This window comes from Macrotis lagotis, chromosome 2, assembly GCF_037893015.1.
Source record: "Macrotis lagotis isolate mMagLag1 chromosome 2, bilby.v1.9.chrom.fasta, whole genome shotgun sequence".
Classification (NCBI taxonomy): domain Eukaryota; kingdom Metazoa; phylum Chordata; class Mammalia; order Peramelemorphia; family Peramelidae; genus Macrotis; species Macrotis lagotis.
In genome coordinates, this window is record NC_133659.1 from 154368367 (window position 1) to 154387374 (window position 19008).

At 35.3% G+C, this 19008-nt stretch overlaps 2 protein-coding genes across 2 annotated transcripts in view; one reads left to right on the top strand and one right to left on the bottom strand.

Annotated features, from left to right (window-relative positions):
• Nucleotides 1-19008, bottom strand: part of NUP133 (nucleoporin 133) — a 65863-nt gene extending 46855 nt beyond the window's left edge. Inside the window, exons 1-10 of the mRNA XM_074223028.1 lie at nt 18757-19008; nt 14930-15048; nt 11633-11736; nt 9359-9463; nt 8157-8294; nt 6419-6589; nt 5687-5842; nt 5090-5160; nt 3445-3592; nt 799-946 (exon numbers count right to left, since the gene is read on the bottom strand). Coding sequence (XP_074079129.1) covers nt 799-946; nt 3445-3592; nt 5090-5160; nt 5687-5842; nt 6419-6589; nt 8157-8294; nt 9359-9463; nt 11633-11736; nt 14930-15048; nt 18757-18941 — 1345 coding nt within the window. The 5' untranslated portion in view covers nt 18942-19008. The remainder of the gene's footprint in view (nt 1-798; nt 947-3444; nt 3593-5089; nt 5161-5686; nt 5843-6418; nt 6590-8156; nt 8295-9358; nt 9464-11632; nt 11737-14929; nt 15049-18756) is intronic.
• Nucleotides 6859-7466, top strand: LOC141513317 (INO80 complex subunit C-like). The gene has a single exon (XM_074223029.1). The coding sequence runs from the start codon at nt 6892-6894 to the stop codon at nt 7300-7302; it is 411 nt and encodes a 136-aa protein (XP_074079130.1). The 5' UTR covers nt 6859-6891; the 3' UTR covers nt 7303-7466.

Here is a 19008-nt window from a genome sequence, read left to right on the forward strand (position 1 = left end):
AATTCTTAGTGTGACCAGGGAATGTTCAACTGTAAAATGAAGATAATAAATAACAATAGTATTACTTACTTCTTAAAACTGTTGTAAAACTAAAAGTACCACATAAATGTTGTTTTCAAAGTCAAAGAGGCAGTTTGGTGCAACACAAAGAGCCCTAGGGGAACCTCTATTCTGGCTCTTCCACCAATTAGTTCTGCTGTCAATTTTAGCCAAGTTGCTTAACTTTTTGGGACTTCAATGTAATCCTCTGAGAAATTAAGAGTTTAAAAAAAAATCACCTCTAACATCCCTTCCCAAAAGTCATAATAGTAGAGGAAAAAAGGTGGCTTTATATCCTTCTTTCTTAAAGATAATACTGCAATAAGTAAAATAATGACAAAGTTAATACCATGCCTTATGGCGAAGTGGGGGTCTTGGAGATTCTTTGCAGAATTATATACAATTATGAACTCTCTATTTTACAATTTTCTCTATCTTGTCAAAAGTAATTTAGTAATATTTACATAATGTCTACCATGATGAGTTCACTGAATGGGCTTTGATCATCTCTCATCAATTTTTTTCCCTATCTGCTTCTCTCTTCTAGAGAAAATTATTATTTTCTTCCTCTTAACATCGTGAAAATTTTGTCACATATTTTTTTTTCCCAGTAAAGGCTAATGTCCATTATGGAAGTAAGGATAAATGTCCTGTAAGCCTTTGAGGACATTATATAGAGAACTAGTAGATTAGGCAATAAAGAAGACTGGTAAAGATGGTTAAGAAGTATAAGCTACTTTCCTGTAATTACTACTTTACCATGAGCACTGAAGATAATTTTTTCCTGAGGTAAAGAACATCTTCCAGTTCCTGTGGAACAGGCAAAGACGGCATTTTCACCATAGAGATAGGCAGCTTGGTTTGAAAAATCAGGGACCAACAATCGGGACATCACCAGTTCTCCAGACTGAATAATTTCATTTAAGATTCCAAAAAAAAGCCAAAAAGAAATTACTTTTTGTTAACCAATTTCATATTATATATGCATCTATACAAGAACAATATTTAAAAATTTAAATCTAACTCTAAAGCCATTTACGATAAATGAGTCATAGAAAACTTAAAAAATAAGTTTATATAACAGTGTTGGAAAGTATATACAAGTATTGGAAAATAAATCATTTATTATAACCAGAAAAATCTAAAAACTAACTCCATACAGTAAAAAATAGTTAACAATCATAAGGTGCTTAAACATATATTGTGTTTTACAGATATCACCTCATCTGATTATAACAAAATCCTCTAAGATAGATGATGATTATTATTCCCAATTTACAGATGAGAAAATTAAGGCCAGGTCAGTGTCAAACAGGTACTAAGTCTCTAAGGAAGAATTTGAATTACAGACTTCCTGACTTTAAGTCTAGTCCAGTGCTCATGCACTGAGCCATTAACTGTTTAATTCCTAGATAGGAACTATAGGTATTATCATCACAATTTTACAGGTAAAGAAACTGAGACACAAAGGGAATGAATGTAGGGAGTCAAATGTGAATGTAGAGCTTCCTGACTCCAAGTCTAACACTAATGTGAATTAAAAAAAAAACCCCAGATAATTTAGAATATTTAATATAATTTAAAACAACTTGTTATTTTAATTTTAAAAAAAACCTGCTATTTTAATTTAAAAATGACACTGACATAGGAAGAACATTTTTATTCTTATTTCCCTGATCAAAAACCTAAGACTAAGAAAAACTAAGCAACCTGTCCAAATTCATGTGTCAGAACTAGAAATAAACACAGGTTGATTCTCAACTAATCAATAATTCAAAGAATGATCAAATTACCAGATGATTTATTGTTATTGATAGGCAACATTTTACTTTCTAGTTAAACATAGAGGCATTACAATATTTGTTGGAATTTTATTAAATTGCTTCTATACTAAGAATCCAAATTTTGAAAAAGTCTCACAAAATGCATGGTTTAAAGTAATAATTTTCATGTTAAAGACCTTAAACAAACTAATAACAAGATTATAGCATACAATTTAATTTATACTGATAAATTTTAATTTTAATATTTCTGAAAGCTTCTGCCAGAATTTTCATAAAGGTCTAGTTCTGCTCCTACTTGTCTGATGATTTCTCAGTCTCCTTCATCATGATGCTTGTCCTGGCCTCTCTGGCAGAATGTACCTCACAACTCTACCCTGGGTTCTCTTCTTTAATGATTTCATCAGATGGGCAACCATCTCTATATAAATGACAAATTTACATACCTCATCTAAACTCCAGGCCTGGATCACCAAGTGATTCCTGGATATCTCTACCTCAATGATTAATGAACATCTCAAATTGAATATGTTCAAAATAGAATTCATCTTCTCCCTCTGGAAATCTCTTAAAGAGCCTTTTTCAAACTAATGTGTTTAAGTACATGAAGAATTAAGAGGAAACACTGAAATAGTTACCAAAATTTAAAAAACCAAACAAGCTCACAGACTCCAGATTAAGAAACCCTGCCCTAAACTCTCACTTCTTCCTAACCTTTTTATTTCTAAGGAAGATTATGACCATCCATCTGATTCTTAACCTCATCCTGAGCCTTCTCTCTCTCTCACCTCCCATGTTAAATCAATTAAGTCTTGTTAACTCTATCTTAAAAATATCTCTTACAACCCTTTTCTTTCTCCCACCCACGGACATCATTCTAGCTCAATTCTTTATAGCACCTCTCACATGGATTATTGCAATAGCTTCCTAATTCACTTCCCCTTTCTCAACTCCTCATACTGAAAAGCTCCAGTAGCTTTCTCTAACATTCAGATTAAATATAAATTTCTCTATTTAGCATTTAAAACTCTCTCCAGCCCTTCTCACAACACCCACCCCCCCTTGTACTCCATGATCCAGACACAATGGCTTACTTGTCATGACCACATCCTTCATCTCCAAGTCATATACTTGCTGCATCCTATGTCCAGAATACTCTGCTCTCACACATCGGACCTTTGGTTTGCCAGTATGTTTCAATATTCAGCTTAAATTTCATTTTCTGTCCAAAGTTCTTTCCCACTCTATTGACTTCAAGCACTTTACCCTCTCAGATGACCTTGCATTTCTTGCATATAGTTTGTACATGCCTAGTTATTTACATGTTATCTGTCTGAAAATAATGTAAAGTCCTAGATAGGAAGGGCTGATTTTTGCCTTTTTTTTTTTTAACATTACCCATGTTTAGCACAATGTGATAAATGTTTGACTAACTAGACTGCCTTAAAAATCCCAACAAACTCCAACATTTTATTGCATGGAAAGACAAAAGATTTAAAGCAACCAGAGACAGTTTTTCAATAATTTTTTTAAATGCAAGAATATTTCTACTTTCAAAACAAAATCAACATAATTATGCAATTCCACACTAATGATTTAAAGAAAATTACAAATAATTCCTTACCTGAAAAGGTGGATTATACTGAGTAACTTCTACAGTAACTTCCCCAGAAAGCTGGTAACCATTATCCTCTACTGTTATTAAAGAATAATACGTGAGACATGGGCTATCTCCAGGGTGCCATGCTGATGCTAAAATCACAAGTCCATCACTATTCAATTAAAGAGAAAAAGACTCAATAGAACAAAATATACAGCAATATTGATTATGTTCAAGTTTGTGAAGCCTCTACTTAGTTGTTCATATATCTTACCTCAGAAATAGAGTATTTTTTAAAAATCAATTACACAAAGTTAAGTCACTGATTCTTCAGGTCAAACACTGCCTCAACTAACAAAAAACTTATTCTTGCCCTCCAACCCCTAACATCTATTAGAATCAGTAACACTTCTATTCAATGCAAAAAAAATGAAAAGGGTAGCTAGATGGTTCGATGGACAGAGCACTGGTCCTGAAGTTAGGAGGACCTGAGTTCAAAAAAAAATCAAAACAAAAAGGCAACTTCCTACTGCTAACAATCATCAAAAGAAAGAAAAAAGAATATAACAACTTTAACAAATTAAGTATTATTTTTCAAAATATTTTATATAAGAAAAACACACACGTAAAAACTGTCAAACTTACAAAAACTATAAACCCTAAATATTAAAGCATAGTAATGAAAGTATAGAGAAATTAATTAACTTCAATTACTGCATTTTATTTATTCCACTAGTGTTCAAAAAAATTAAAAAATAAAGGGAGCTTACTGATCAAAGTTAATGACCTGTTATTTATAAATGGCCACTAGTCCAATGATGTTTTGTGAATATGACTTCTATCCATAAAGGGGATCCAGATCAGTAAACCATATCTCAAAATAGAGCAAATCTGTAAAAGGGCAATATCATTAAACACTTAAATAAAAGCAACCCATTGGAATAAAGACAAAGTAGCTCCTGAAAAGAAAAATTATGTACAACCTATTGGGGTAGCTATAGTCCAGAATCAACAGTACAGAACAAAGAGGAATGAAGATTATGGCTGACCAAGGATTCTTCTTAAAATGGAGGTTCTGGGAAAAACAACCAATCAGAGGAAGAGGCTGTAGGGCCTGTTTAGAGATAAAGTCTTGAGAGGGTAAAGAATATGAAGTTTATCCATAAAACAAGTATCAGAATTAATTTTAAATCTAGGTTCTCTAATTCTAACTTCTGATCTATATTTTCCTATAATACACCATTACCAGAAAGCTAGCCCCAGATCCACCTACAGAAGGTAGCTTGCTTGAACTTTAGTACTTCTATGTGAAATGTCATTGAATTTCATCTTGGAATACATTGCTATTCATCCCCCTATCCTTCCATATTAAGAGACAGGCAGAGAAACATCATTGTTAAGGTTGTCTGCAACACTGGGGAGTGTGAATAAAAGAAAGACTCCAAATAATTCAAGAGACAGCACACAAATAATCTCTTTGGTCTGTAAAAAGTTGGATATTCATGTAAGAGATTAACATTTCAAAAAATGTCCATTCAGCTAGAGAAAATATGGAATATGTGGAAAGGCAAAAGTAAAGAATGCTCATCATTTTACAATAGTACCAATGATCTTTACAAACTCCTACTAATATTCTTTCTTCCCTGTGAAAGATTAAATAATTGCTTACCAGTTCTGCTGCAAATCTAAATATTCAATGTTGACACCCCCTTTGATTTCTTCATAATTACTTTCTGACCCCTAGAGCAAGGTAAGAATTACAATAATGAATGTGATTAAATTTTTAAGAAATGAACAGGTTAAATCAATGGTCCTAAAGCTCCTGGAATTTTGATAAATGAACATATTCTTTGATTTTGCAAAAGTGGCCTGTAAGTACTCTTCTTTCTTCATTACTGCTACATTTATCTTTAAAGATAAAGAAAACTTAAAAAAAGATAAATCAAAATTAATTTTGTTTTGAAATATCTAGATACTCTTCAAAATAATTGGAGGCAACCTTGTCTTGGGAAAGCAAGGGATGATTAGTAGAGAATAGTGAATACACTGCCAAACAAAGTCACTAAATCACTTGCTATTGACTCCTTTTTTTTATTTCAAGGAAAAGGCTCAGTACTTGGAGGGTGCTGGAGGGTATACAAAAGTGACTACTATGTAAAAAACAAAAGGTATCAATAAAACATTTTGTAAAAGATAAATAAAAGCAAAGCAAAATGTCACAAAACCAAGGCTGAAAAAATTCACTAGAAAATATTTTCTCTCTTACCCAAATTGCATCTGTGATATTTTCCTTAAGGGCTTTATTTATGTCCCAACTTTGGCCTTGTCTTTCTGAAGTATTATCTATTTCCCATTTGCTCAGGGTTGAACTTGTAAGGGTGTAATAACTTGCCTTCTCTTTGTCCCAGAGGACACTGGAAAGCTGTATGGGTAAGGAAAAGTCATTCTTAAGTGAGAGTTATAAGAAATACAATTTTTATCACAAACTCCATATTTTAAGGTTTTGGGCTATTTCATTTATAATTCCAAAACAATCATTTCTAAGATAACATTACAGAATTCAGGACTGCATAAATTTACCTTGGTAATCCAAAATGTGACTTTTAACCAGTATTTTAAGTATTTAAGCTATGATGTAGTTAAAGCAGTAAAAGGATATCTAACCTGTAAAATAACTACGAGGATTTCTTAGATCCTCTTAGATGTAACAATTCTATAATCAATTTAAAAATGTTTTTATTAAAATAGCTTAATTTTTAAAAACATTGTAAAATGAATATATGATTTTAAAGTTATACTATCTGGTTATTTTGAAGGTCTACACAGATAAGTTCTTAATATTATTTGATAAGGATTCAGAGTTGCGCTTCTTGAAGGATTCAAGGAGACTGAACTACTATTAAAGAGAAAAACATACTGAGTCATCAGAACATTAAATTTAAGTGGAAAACTGATTAGGTTCACATTATTATCTTTTACCCTCATTTTTTCGACTTACTGTGTGGTCACTGCTGGGAGACAAAATTCCTAAAAGAGAAGAAACTCTTCGACCAATTCCTGAAAGCATGCCTTGACCCTGAGGAAGGACATGTTGATGAATCTTGCCCAAGTTCTCAGGTATCAATCGAATTATATGAGTCCTTGAAGAGGCCAAAATAAAGCTTCCACCCTAAGAAAAATGACACTGCAATCAAAATAACTCCTAACAAGGAAATTTTTAAGAAAATGAATAATAACAACAAAAAGAATGCTCACCACAAGCAAAATTATATGAATCCTAAAACTAATTTTCAAGTATTAAAAATAAAGCCCGGAAGAAGAGGAGGAGAGGAGGGGCGGGGGGGAAGGGAGCGCTGGCCGCTGCAACCTCCGCGCCACGGCGAGAAACAGCAAGAAAAGGCCGGCTGGCCCTGCCAACAACGTAGCGGTGGCAAGAAGGTGGGGGCGGCCGGCTTCTCGCTGGGTGTCAGCATGGAGACTGCAAGTGAAAGTAAGGTTATGGCCCCTGACTTTAGCACAGGACCTGTGGAAGTCACCCCTAAGCCGTTGCCATTTAAGGATCCCAACTTTGTGCACTCGGGCATTGGGGGAGCAATGGCAGGCAAGAACAGGACCTGGAAGAACCTAAAACAAATTCTCACTTCTGAAAGAGCATTGCCATGGCAACTCAATGATCCTAGCTACTTCAATATAGATGCTCCCCCTTCCTTTAAACCAGCTAGGAAGTATTCTGATATTTCAGGAATTGTTGCAAACTATACAGATCCTCAGAGCAAGTTAAGATTCAGCACGATTGAAGAATCTGCTTATATTCGGATGCTCCCTTCAGATGTAGTTACAGGCTACCTGGCCCTGAGAAAGGCCACAAGTATAGTTCCCTAAGCCTGGTGAAATTTCTGAGAGGAAGCATGGAACTTTTTCAGAGGCAGACTTTGGACTCAAGATTTTGTTTCCAGGAAACATTCATATTGTTGTCAATCTGAAAATGCCAGTATTGTGCCTTGGAAAGAATGTTTGGTTTTAATATAATTTAAGATTTTTCTTTATTTACTTTTTTAGAAGTTTGACATTTTCAGCTAAATTAAATACTAGCACATTTTGGGTTTGCCCCAAGTATTTGACAAGGAAAATGCAATAAAACATCATTTTTTATTTATTTCAGTAGCTGCTTCACCCCAAGCATTTCTTTTGAATCTCTACCCCCCATACAAGTAAAAATAAGTATCATTATTATTTTTTAAAAAGCCCTATTGTTTTTGTTTACTTTACATAATAGCATACATAAATTTTACAGAAAAAGGATTTTCTGCAATAAAAATCCCCAACTTCTCCAAGAACCATGATCTAGTTTATAAATTAGATTGTTCGATTGTCAATTAATGATAATATTTGTATGTCCATCAATTTAATCATAAGAAAAAGTTATTCTTCATAATTTATACTATGCTATCTAGTCCCCTGATAAAAAAAAATAACAGATTTCATTAAAATGCTGGTTCAAACAATCCCAGGCTCTCCTATTTTTTTTTAATGTGTTAAAATCCTGTTATAGCATTTACTACCCATATTGACAAGTAAAGATGTAGGCCTGAATTGAAGCCTTTCCCCAGTCTACTTCACTACTTTTCTTTCTTCTGGTTTCTTGATCACTGTCCCATTTTTCAACCATCCAATTTCTACCTCCCAGATGTTCCACATACATTCCTATGATACAAAGGAAAAAATATGCACTATACCTGTACAGCTGTTAGAAAACTCCATACTTTGTCTGTACTTCCGAAGTCTACAGAAGTTTCTACATAGCTATCTTCATGCACAAGGCTGGGCCAGTATCGAACAGATCCTTCTCTGGTAGCAACCATTACAGCCACAGACTTGAAATTAAATTATATTAAAATACACTTAGCAATTATAACTCCTGATATAATGATTTCACAATACTGGTAAAGATATTCATTTATAATTTGAATACTGAAAAAGGTTAAATGAAACTATTTAAATATTTTTGCTTTTGAATCAGACTTGTGAATTCATGTGACTTTGGAGGAAACATGCTGTGTGGGAACTCCGCTCATTAATTATAAAGAGTCTTGAGAGGGTTGTCAGGAACACCTTATTTTTTTTTTTAATAAAATTTTATTTTTTCCCAGTGGCATATAAACCAATTTTTAACATTCAATTTTTTTAAATGTTGAGTTTCAAATTTCTTCCCTTGCTTCTTTAAGATGGTAAGCAATTTGAGATGTCATAAATGTGCAATTATGAAAAGCATATTTCCATGTTACTAGTCATTTTGTAAGAGAAACAGACCACCATCAACAATAACAAAAAAAACATGAAAAAATAAAGTGAAAAATAATATGTTCCCACCTGTATTCAGATTCCATCAATTTTTACCCTGGAAGTGGACAGCATTTTTATAACTCCTATGGAATTGTCTTGGCTTACTAAATTACTGAGAAAAGCTAGGTCAATCACAGCTGATCCCCATCATACAGTACTCCTAGTACTGTGTACAATGTTCTCTTGGTTTTCTGCTCACTTCACTTTGTATCAGTTCATGTCAATCTTTCCAAGTTTTTCTGTCCTGCTCCTCACTTCTTCTAACACAATAGCATTTCATTACTCTCATCTAACACAACTTGTTGAGTTATTTCCCAATTGACAAGCATCCCTTCAAGTTCCAATTCTTTTTGCCATCACAAAAAGAGCTGTGATAAATATTTTTGTACAAATAGTGCTTTTCCTTTATTAAAAAAAATTTCTTTGGGATACAGACCTAGTAGTGGTACTGCTAGATCAAATTTTAAAGCCCTTTTGGGCATGGTTTCAAATTGCTCTCTAGAATGGTAGGATCAGTTCACAACTATACCAACAGTGCATTAAAGAAATATTTCTATTAAAGTTTGAGTAATTAATAAAGGTTTAAGTTATTTACCTGAATAGAATGGACTTTAAAAGTTTCAGGGCAGGAGAGGGCTACCAAATCAGCACTCCACTGGAAATCACTGGGTGGTAGCTGAAGTTCTTTGCAAACTGATAACTGTAAGAAGTACCAAAACATAAAACTCCTCTGATGAAATAAAAACATAAATGAGATTTCTCTCTTTCTCTGAAATTCTGAACTCTAATCCACTGCTCAACATATGGTCCAAGTGAATCAAACACTGTCACCACCTCCCCTAACCCCTCAAGGAAAATAATCAAAAACCCTTTACAACCAGGCCAGTAGTATCTGCTCAGCCACTACCCACAGAGATGTGATCTCCCAACTTCAACTGCAGCCTTACATCTTTAAGCAATCATAGCTCCTGAAGACCCAGAAAATGAAAGTTTTCCCCTCTAGTCTTTGGCTCTGTCATATGATTCCAGATAAAAAAATGCTGGGGTTTTATTCATGAAAATGACAAGAGGCATTATCAACTGCTATGCCATTTTATCTTTCTAAAGACCGATGAGACTTTTTTTAAGGTTTTTTTTTCTTTTTGCAAGGCAAATGGGGTTAAGTGGCTTGCCCAAGGCCACACAGCTAGGTAATTATTAAGTGTTTGAGACCGGATTTGAACCCTGGTACTCCTGACTCCAAGGCTGGTGCTTTATCCACTACACCACCTAGCCGCCCCATCCACTGAGCCTTTCTATCAAACTTACAACTGCAATTGTCCCCTATTACATCATGGGCTCGAGGGCAAAGACTACTTTTCTGTTTTTACCCTCAGCATCTAATAGTGCTTTGCACATAGAGTGAAATAAATGCTTTTTCATTCTTTTTTTGCACTATAAATTATGAGATATTAAAAAAATCAAACTTTCATTTTATTATTATGCTATTAAAAGTAGCTCAAAGGAATGACTAAAGAAATATAAGAGTTGTTTGGTTACTGTAATTATTTTTTTGTCTTTAAAAATTAACTAGTGTTCTCTCAGTTTGTTTGACTGTTTGCTTATGAAGTCAATTTTTAATTAATATTTAATTTCTTGCTTTTGGTTGTCTCTTTCTTGTCATGACTAGGCACCAAGAATTCTTCCCAAACTGCTTAGTAGGACCCTTTGCCTAATGATATCAATGATAGCAAAGAAGCCAATTAACTTTGAAAACAGTGAGAAAAATATATGATAGGAGTTACTATAATCAGAAAGTCAGGAGCTAAGGATTACTTTTATACAGACATATTTATGCTCCTTCTGCTAACAGAATGGTTTTAAGCTACCTGAAAATTTTTATCAAGCATTATACTTTATATATAAACTGTAGATCCAATCCTATGTCAGTTCTTTCTAATTCTTTCATGAAAGGGCTTTAAAATAATGGCTGAAAGACAGTGGAATCAGTTCAGCACTTTTAAACCAATCTATGATTATCGGTCTATCCTGCCCAATTTCCTATAAATTAATTTTGGCAATACTGATACACAAGACTTTGGCTCTGATCATTAACATCCTAAACCGAGTATAGGCTTTCAATCCCTCCCTAAATACCTATTGTTTCTGATTTGATCTCAGCATTCCTGACCAGTACATAGGAATGCTTTCTACTTTATTTTTATAGACATGATCATATTTCTATGCTGTTTTGGCCAGATTTTCCTCAATCCAGAACACATTCATTAAAAATGTCTAGGTTTCTTTATCCATTAATTAACAGCCAATTAACAAAATATGAATCTGTTTGGAAACTCTAAAATGCCGGACATGGAAAAAATGACTCAATTTGTTATTTCCCAACATATTTATATACATACCACAGTACCACAATTACTTTACAAAACTAATGAAGACATATATTCAGAAAAAGTAGCAATAAAAATATTCAGTTTTGCTTATTTCATCTCCAATTTTAAAGTAAAATTTTTTTTAAAGAGTTATTTATGGGGCAGCTAGGTGGCGCAGTGGATAGAACACCAGCCCTGGAGTCAGGAGTCCCTGAGTTCAAATCCGACCTCAGACACTTAAAAATTACCTAGCTGTGTGGCCTTGGGCAAGCCACTTAACCACATTTGCCTTGCAAAAACTTAAAACAAACAAACAAAAAAAAAGAATTATTTATTTGGGAGGCAACTAGTTGGGGTAGTGGATAAAGCACCAAACCTGGAGTCAGGAGGACCTAAATACAAATCCGGCCTTTTGCCAATTGCCTTATATAAATAAAACTTAAACATAAAATAAAAAGTAAAAGAATTATTTACTTTTCTCTGCCTTACAAAACTCTTACCTTAGCAACTGGTGACTGACCAATCCGCCAAATAATGAGTCTCTCTTTGCAAACCAGCCATGCCCATCCTCTTTCATCAATATGGACAGTCAACTGATCATCAGCTAGGAAAGAAAAGGGAAATTATAAGATAAGCCTTAAAACAGAACTTCAAAATTCCCAGAGAGAAGTTAGCAAAATTCTCAACATCACAATAAAGCCACACTAGAAAAGAGAAAATATCCTTGAGAAAATCAATAATTATCACTTACTCTCAAAATTCTATTTTTTTTATAATCATCTAAGAAGCTATGTAAAGGGAGGCAGCTAGGTGGCGCAGTGGATAGAGCACCGGCCTTGGAGTCAGGAGTACCTGAGTTCAAATCTGACCTCAGACACTTAATGATTACCTAGCTGTGTGGCCTTGGGCAAGCCACTTAACACCATTGCCTTGCAAAAAACACTAAATTAAAAACAAAAAGACCTTCCAGGGGTGGCTAGGTGGTGCAGTGGATAGAGCACCAGCCCTGGAGTAAGGAGTACCTGAGTTCAAATCCGACCTCAGACACTTAATAATTACCTAGCTGTGTGGCCTTGGGCAAGCCACCTAACTACACTGCCTTGCAAAAACCTAAAAAAAAAAAAAAAAAAAAAAAAAAAAAAGACCTTTCAGTAAGGACCTCTGAAAGGCATCAATTGCTTTATCTGTTTTCTTTTTTAAAAAAGGGAGAGGGGCGGCTAGGTGGCTTAGTGGATAGAGCACTGGCCCTGGAGTCAGGTGTACCTGAGTTCAAATCCAGCCTCAGACACTCAATAATTACCTAGCTATGTGGCCCTGGGCAAGCCACTTAACCCCCACTAACTTGCAAAAAAAAAAAAAGGGGGGGGAGAGAATAGGGTGATAATGCTAAGTATGCTAAGTATTCAATAAATTGACTTGCAACCCTAATATTCTAGTATTATATTTGAAACTACCCCCAAATCATTTCATGTCAAGCATGTTTTTGACAAAACTTAATTAGCATATTGATTTGACTTATTATGATGAGAGAATAGTGATAGCATGGAAAAGAAAAATCTTTCATCACTTAAAAATTCTTGTTTTTATGCAATCACAATTCACCCAATTTTTAATTATTGGAAAAATTTAGCTACCTGTTAAGATTTATGGAAATTTTATTGATTTGAGTTTATCTGTCTCCCTTTACATGTAATAAAGGTTAACAAAGAATAACAAAGGACATGAAGGAAAAGAAAAAAACAAACGGCAGGGACAAATCCATAAATAGGATGCTTAAATGCTATCTTTACTAGAAGAAAGAAATAGTTTTGCCCTGGAATTTCCTCATACTTTGAATGGATGCCAATTTTAATTTATTTTAATTAAAAGAGGGCAACTAGGTGGGGCAGTGGATAGAGTACCAGTTTTGGAGTCAGGAGGACCTGAGTTCAAATCTGACCTCAGACACTTAATAATTATCTAGCTGTGTGACCTTGGGCAAGGCACTTAACTCCACTCACTGCCTTTCAAAAAAAAAAAAACCCGAAAGTAAATTTATTCTAACTTTCAAACTTCAAAACAGTCTTTCCTTGGTATTTCTGAAGGTTTGGGGAGGGGGGTAATCAAGGTCAAAATTAGATTTTTGGTGGAGTAATTGGTTAAAATTAGTTTAAGCACATATGCATGGACACACACACACATAGCAAATAAGTTATTTATTTGTGTGCATATATATATATATATTTTTTATACTATATATAACTACCAAATCTAGTGGTCCTTTCTCAGTCCTCATCCTTCTAGAATTCTCTGTAGCTTTAGATACTGTCAATTACCCTATTCTTGACACTCTCTTTTCTTTAGATTTTTTGTAACACTGATCTTTCCTGATTATCTTCTCAACCTATTTAACTGCTCTTTTTTCAGTCTTGTCTGATAACTGTGGGTATCCTCCAAGATTCCATCCTGGACCTGTTTCACTTTTTTTACTCTATGATCTCATTAGTTTCCAGTAATTCAATCACCATTTTCTGATCTATTTATCCAACCACCTACTGGACATTTTGAATGGAATATTCCATAGTCATAAACTTATAAAATTTAAGAGAACACATCCTCTTCTCTTGCTAACCTCCCTATTGCAAGGACAACACCATCTTCCCAGTCACCTAAGGCTCACAATCTTGTTAGCTCCTTACTCTCTTTCTTCTCTCCCATATCCAGTCTGTTGCCCAATCTTATAGATTTTATCATCCTAACAACTATTATATATGTCCCCCTTCTCTCTTGTAACATAGACTTCACTCTGGTGTAAGTCTTCAATCACTTCATGCCTAGACTATTGCAATAGCTAGGTGGTGGTGATAAGCATAAGGATAGCAAGTGAAAACACCCAGAGTTGAGAAATAAAGTATCAGGTGCAAAGAACAGGAAGGAAGCTAATGTCCTAGTATAGAGTATATGGGAAGATAAAAGGTTAAGAAAACCAAAAAGGTCATTATTTAGAATTGAATGCTTAGGGGCAGCTAAGTCACACAGTGGATAGAGCACTGGCCCTGGAGTCAGGAGAACCTGAGTTCAAATCTGGCCTCAGAAACTTAATAATTGCCTAGCTGTGTCGTCTTGAGCAAGCCACTTAACCCCACTGCTTTGTGAAAAACAACAACAACAAAGAATTGAATCCTTAAATGGATCATATCATATCATATTATTGGATCATATTATATCATAACTTTATCCTTGTCTTTCTCTAAATTTTCTCTATAGCCATGATTGATTTAAGGATAGAGAAGTGGATTATTTTCTATTCCTTTGGAATTTTTTTCTCTCTATAGAATCTTTGTTCAAAGCTTTCTCAATCTGAAGGCAAAATTCTCTTTGTATAAACATGTCAAAGATCACTAAAGAAAATTTTGTGAGATGACTGTCCCTTCACTTATGGTAATAAGGCTTCAGGTATGACCTGATTAATATCTGTGCTCTCCTTGCTTTCTACTGTAATTGTTAATATCCTTCATTTCAAAATCCTATTGACTTATTTTGCAAGGTTGAAACTCTTATGATTCTTATTAGTCAACTTTTGATATTGGTTTAGAATTTGGCTAAATAAAAGTTAAAGCTGTTTAGGTTTTATTTGGTTACTCTGAAATCAACCCTGGAAGTCATTTTGTTATTTAAGTTACTAGTTACATCCCTCATGTTCTATGAAAAGCAGTGCCAAACAAATACAGATGAAAATCATACTTCTTTTTTTTTTATTCTTAGCCTAGGCTTTCATTTAAAATTACCAAAACAGAAAAATGGCCAATATCACCTACCTTCAGCCAGCGCCAGAGCTTCCATAACTTTAACAGGAAGAGAAGATCCAAAAGTTTTCACATCATAGTTGATAGTCTCACTGATAGACTGATGCTGTACTATTCTTGTGGGTGTTCCGCTAAATAAAATACAGCTTTTAACTTTTTTATAATTTAATTTATTCCATTAATTTTGACATAATTTTAGCTTAAAGAAACTCTAGAAACAGGGGATAGGACAAGGAAAGATGAGGTATTGTGGAAAAAGTACCATTAAGAAACCTATGTTCTAGGTTCAGCTCTGCTAATAACTAGCTATCTGGGCATGAGCAAGTAATTTATCTCTTGAAGCCTCAGTAAAATATAAATGGACTATATGACCTCTTCCAGTTCTAAAATTATGAGTTTATATAAAACTATATGTTAATTTATGATATTATGCAAGAAAACCAATGAGTCAATTAGCATCTAATTCAAGAGATTTTCGTTGCTATATTATTCTTTACAGCAAATATGGTAGAGTAGAAAGATTTTCTTCTCATTTTAAAAAATTATTCAAAAGGCAGTAAAATTCCCATTTTAACATTCACAAAACACTTACTTTGTACAAGGCATTCTACAAGGCATGAGAGATAAAAAGTTAAAAATTACTAGTCATTGTCCTCAGGAACCTTACATTTTACAGGAAATAGCTTATTATTTCAATGATCTTCACTTATCTTTTCCAAGTACACAGTGCTCTCTAAATGAGGAATGAAAGTCCATAATGTAATTTTAAGTAACTAGATGGAACTGTACTGGATAAAGTGCTGGACTTGGACTTAGGAAAACATCAATTCAAATTGTGCCTCAGATACTTAGTAGCTGTGGGGCCCAGAACAAATTGCTTATCCTCTTAACCATCAGTTTCCTTATCTATAAAATGATAACAATAGCACCTATCTCCTAATAGGGTTTTGGTAAGGATCAAAGTGATTTAAAACTCTTTGTGCTGTATAAATGCCTCTTATTATGGGGTCTTACATTATCTGTAGGGTTATTAATTCAACTTTGGGAAGTTGAGAAACAAAATGAAACTTAAAGACACAGATTTTGTTCACTACACATTTTCATTAAAGCAACCAGTAACGCAACAAAACCATTTTGTAGAGCATTTTAGCCAAACTAGATGTCTTACAGAGAAAGTCACTTGTTCAAAATGTTATTTCTTTTCCATAGAAACTATAAAGGTACCAATCTGTAATTCAAAGCATTCCTACTTCTAGAAGAAGGAAAATCTCTATAGCAAATTCTGCTCAAAGAAAACTTCTAAGTTAAAGACAGATTTCCCTCTACTACTACCGTGGCCAAAACTTGTTACTAAAGATACAAAACAGGAAGAACATCAGCTCCCTCAAATATCTAACTAATCATTCCTTTACTTTTCATAGTTTAAACTCAGGCTCAGACAAAGGAACTTGACCAAAATTAGGCAAAAAGCCAAGTGGCAGAGACTAGATGTGAACCTCTCCTTTGCTTTATCAGGACTACCTTTCTAAAAGATTAAGACTGAAGTACAGTCAATTTCAACACTATATATGTGCATCAAAAAGTTGCAAAACAAAGTGCTATGTAGGATGTGAGGCAGAAAGGAGATTACCTATGCTACTTGATCAGTAGCAATTAAATGAGTAAGTGAAACTGTGGAAGAAAACCATCCATTCTCTCTACCACTTAGATGACAAACTTATATTCCTAAAATAGACTTAATGTTAGTAATCTCCCCTAAGTCTAATGGGAAATGGGGGGGGGGCAGAAATTGAATAATTTTTATAGTGTCTCTCAAGCCAAATCATTTGACCTCTCAACTTCAGTTTTTATCACATGTAAAATGGATATTGCATGACTTCATTTACAGATTATAAGGAATATTCTTAAAAACCGTAAAGCATTACAGGAATGTGATTTATATCTGTTATTTTGAAAACAATCAACTTCTTCTCTCCTAGCCCTTTTGCTCATTAAAATGCCCATAAAGATGCAAATTCAGGTTAAAAAGCAAAGAACAATGGTATTAATTAAATATTTTCTGCCCATTCCCTGTAGCCTATAAACATAGGTATGGCTGTCCTATTTTTACTTGTTCATACTATCTTCAACAGATATTTTCTTTGTCGAGAGAATTATGATTTTCATATTGATTAATATGATATATAATGAATATATATGAATATGTAATGAATTTAATAATAAAAATTAAGGTTTTAGAGATCTTTTTCACAGGGCCTGGGAAAAGTGAAAACAAAGTAGTAGGAACCATCTGTAATCAAGACAGGTCCTGCATTCTTTTCCTGAACTCTACCGGCCTGTGTTAAGTGAATTAGAGAACTATGTACTGTACTGAAGCAAAAATAATATATACTCCCAAAACTATACAATCAATTTAGCCATTCCCACAGGACTTGAGGACACCTGTGTTGTCCTACTGGACCTGCTGATTGACCTGTATGGTAGCCCAAAATTAATTGTTCCTTGAACCACCTTCCCCCTCCCGGCCCACTTATGATCTTGTATCTGAACTACAGCAAGGTGGGGTTCCAATTAGGAGAAATCCCATGATTTTCGAATTGGTTCCTTGCAACAAAATTAATTAAAAAAATTACTACTTGATTACTGGTACTTTGTCTCTGCCCCTTCTGTCAAGCCCTGGTTCCAACTCAGCTCAGAAAAAATTATTTTAACATCTTCTACTGTCCTTTTCCCTTCTGAGGATACATTTCTTGAGAAAGGGATCTTCATTTTAATGTCTCTACTTCCCTTTTCACTAAATATTCAGCAATTTTGCTTCCAAATTCATCATTTAACTGGAGCTACCTTCTCCAAAAGTTTTTTGTTCAGTCATTATTCAGTCGTGTCCAACTCTTGTGACTCCATTTAGGGTTTTCTTGACAAAGGTAATGAAGTGGTTTGCGATTTCATTTGGCAAATTAGAAACTGAAGCAAACAGTTAAATGACTTGCCCTGGTGTCTGAGGCCAGTTTTGAATTCAGCAAGACGAGTCTTCCTGACTCTAGGTCTGGCACTCCATCCACTCTGCCGCTCAGTTAACCATTCTCTGAAGTGAGCCGCTATCTTTTAAAGGCTAAATCTAAAGGTCTCTTTCTCAATTCTAATTCACAATGTCAATCAGTTGGATATGCTTTCTTCTCTGGGTTTTCAAGAGACTGCTCTCTTGCGGTAGTGGTCTTATTCCCTGGTTCTATGTCCCTCAAGACTCAGTCAGGGGACGGCTAGCTGGCGCGGTGGATAGAGCACCGGCCCTGGGTTCAAATCCGACCTCAGACACTTAATAATTACCTTGCTGTATGGCCTTGGGCAAGCCATTTAACCCCAATTTGCCTCGCAAAAACATAAAAAACAAAACAAAAAAAAGACTCAGAGCACTAGCTCTGAAATCAGAAGGGACTGAGTTCAAATCCAGTCTCACACAGTTGACATATACTGTGTGACCACGGGCAAGTCACTTAAATCCCAACTGCCTTACCAAAAAGAAAAAAAAATCAGGCTCCGTCTGGGTCTCTCCGTTTTTCCCTCTGTTTCATCTCAGTCGTTAATGTCAGGTCCCAAGGGTCCAACTAACATCTCTATGGACATGGATGTGCATTTAGGGCTTTTCCAGTCGGATGTTCTAGTAACATCTTAAGCTTATTAGCACATCCCACACAGAACCCCCCCCTTCATCCCCATCAATCCGGGTCACTCGGATTGACACTATTGTACGACCACGCAGGGGAAAGGCTATGCGCGCGGGGAGGCGGCCACGGAACGGCCTCCGTGGGGAAGGGGCAGGTGGGAGAAGAATCACTTACCGCGCGCTCAGGGAGCTCCGGCGGCTAGCCGGCGAGAAGACCCCGGGAGAGCCCACCACGCAGCCCAGGGTCAGGCCTTTCCTCCCCCCCGGGCGGGGCGTGGAGCCCGGCGTGGTTCCCACCAACGGGCCCCTGCGGACCCCGGGCCCCGGGGTCCGCGGAGAGGCGGAGGCAGTGGGGAACATGACGGGACGGGCGGGCAGTACCGATCCACAACACGAGAGCCGAAGGAACGCGGGCCGATTGAAAAGG

Bases quoted from the DNA above. Each gene is read 5' to 3' on its own strand.
- LOC141513317 (XM_074223029.1), top strand. From the start codon at position 6,892: ATGGAGACTGCAAGTGAAAGTAAGGTTATGGCCCCTGACTTTAGCACA.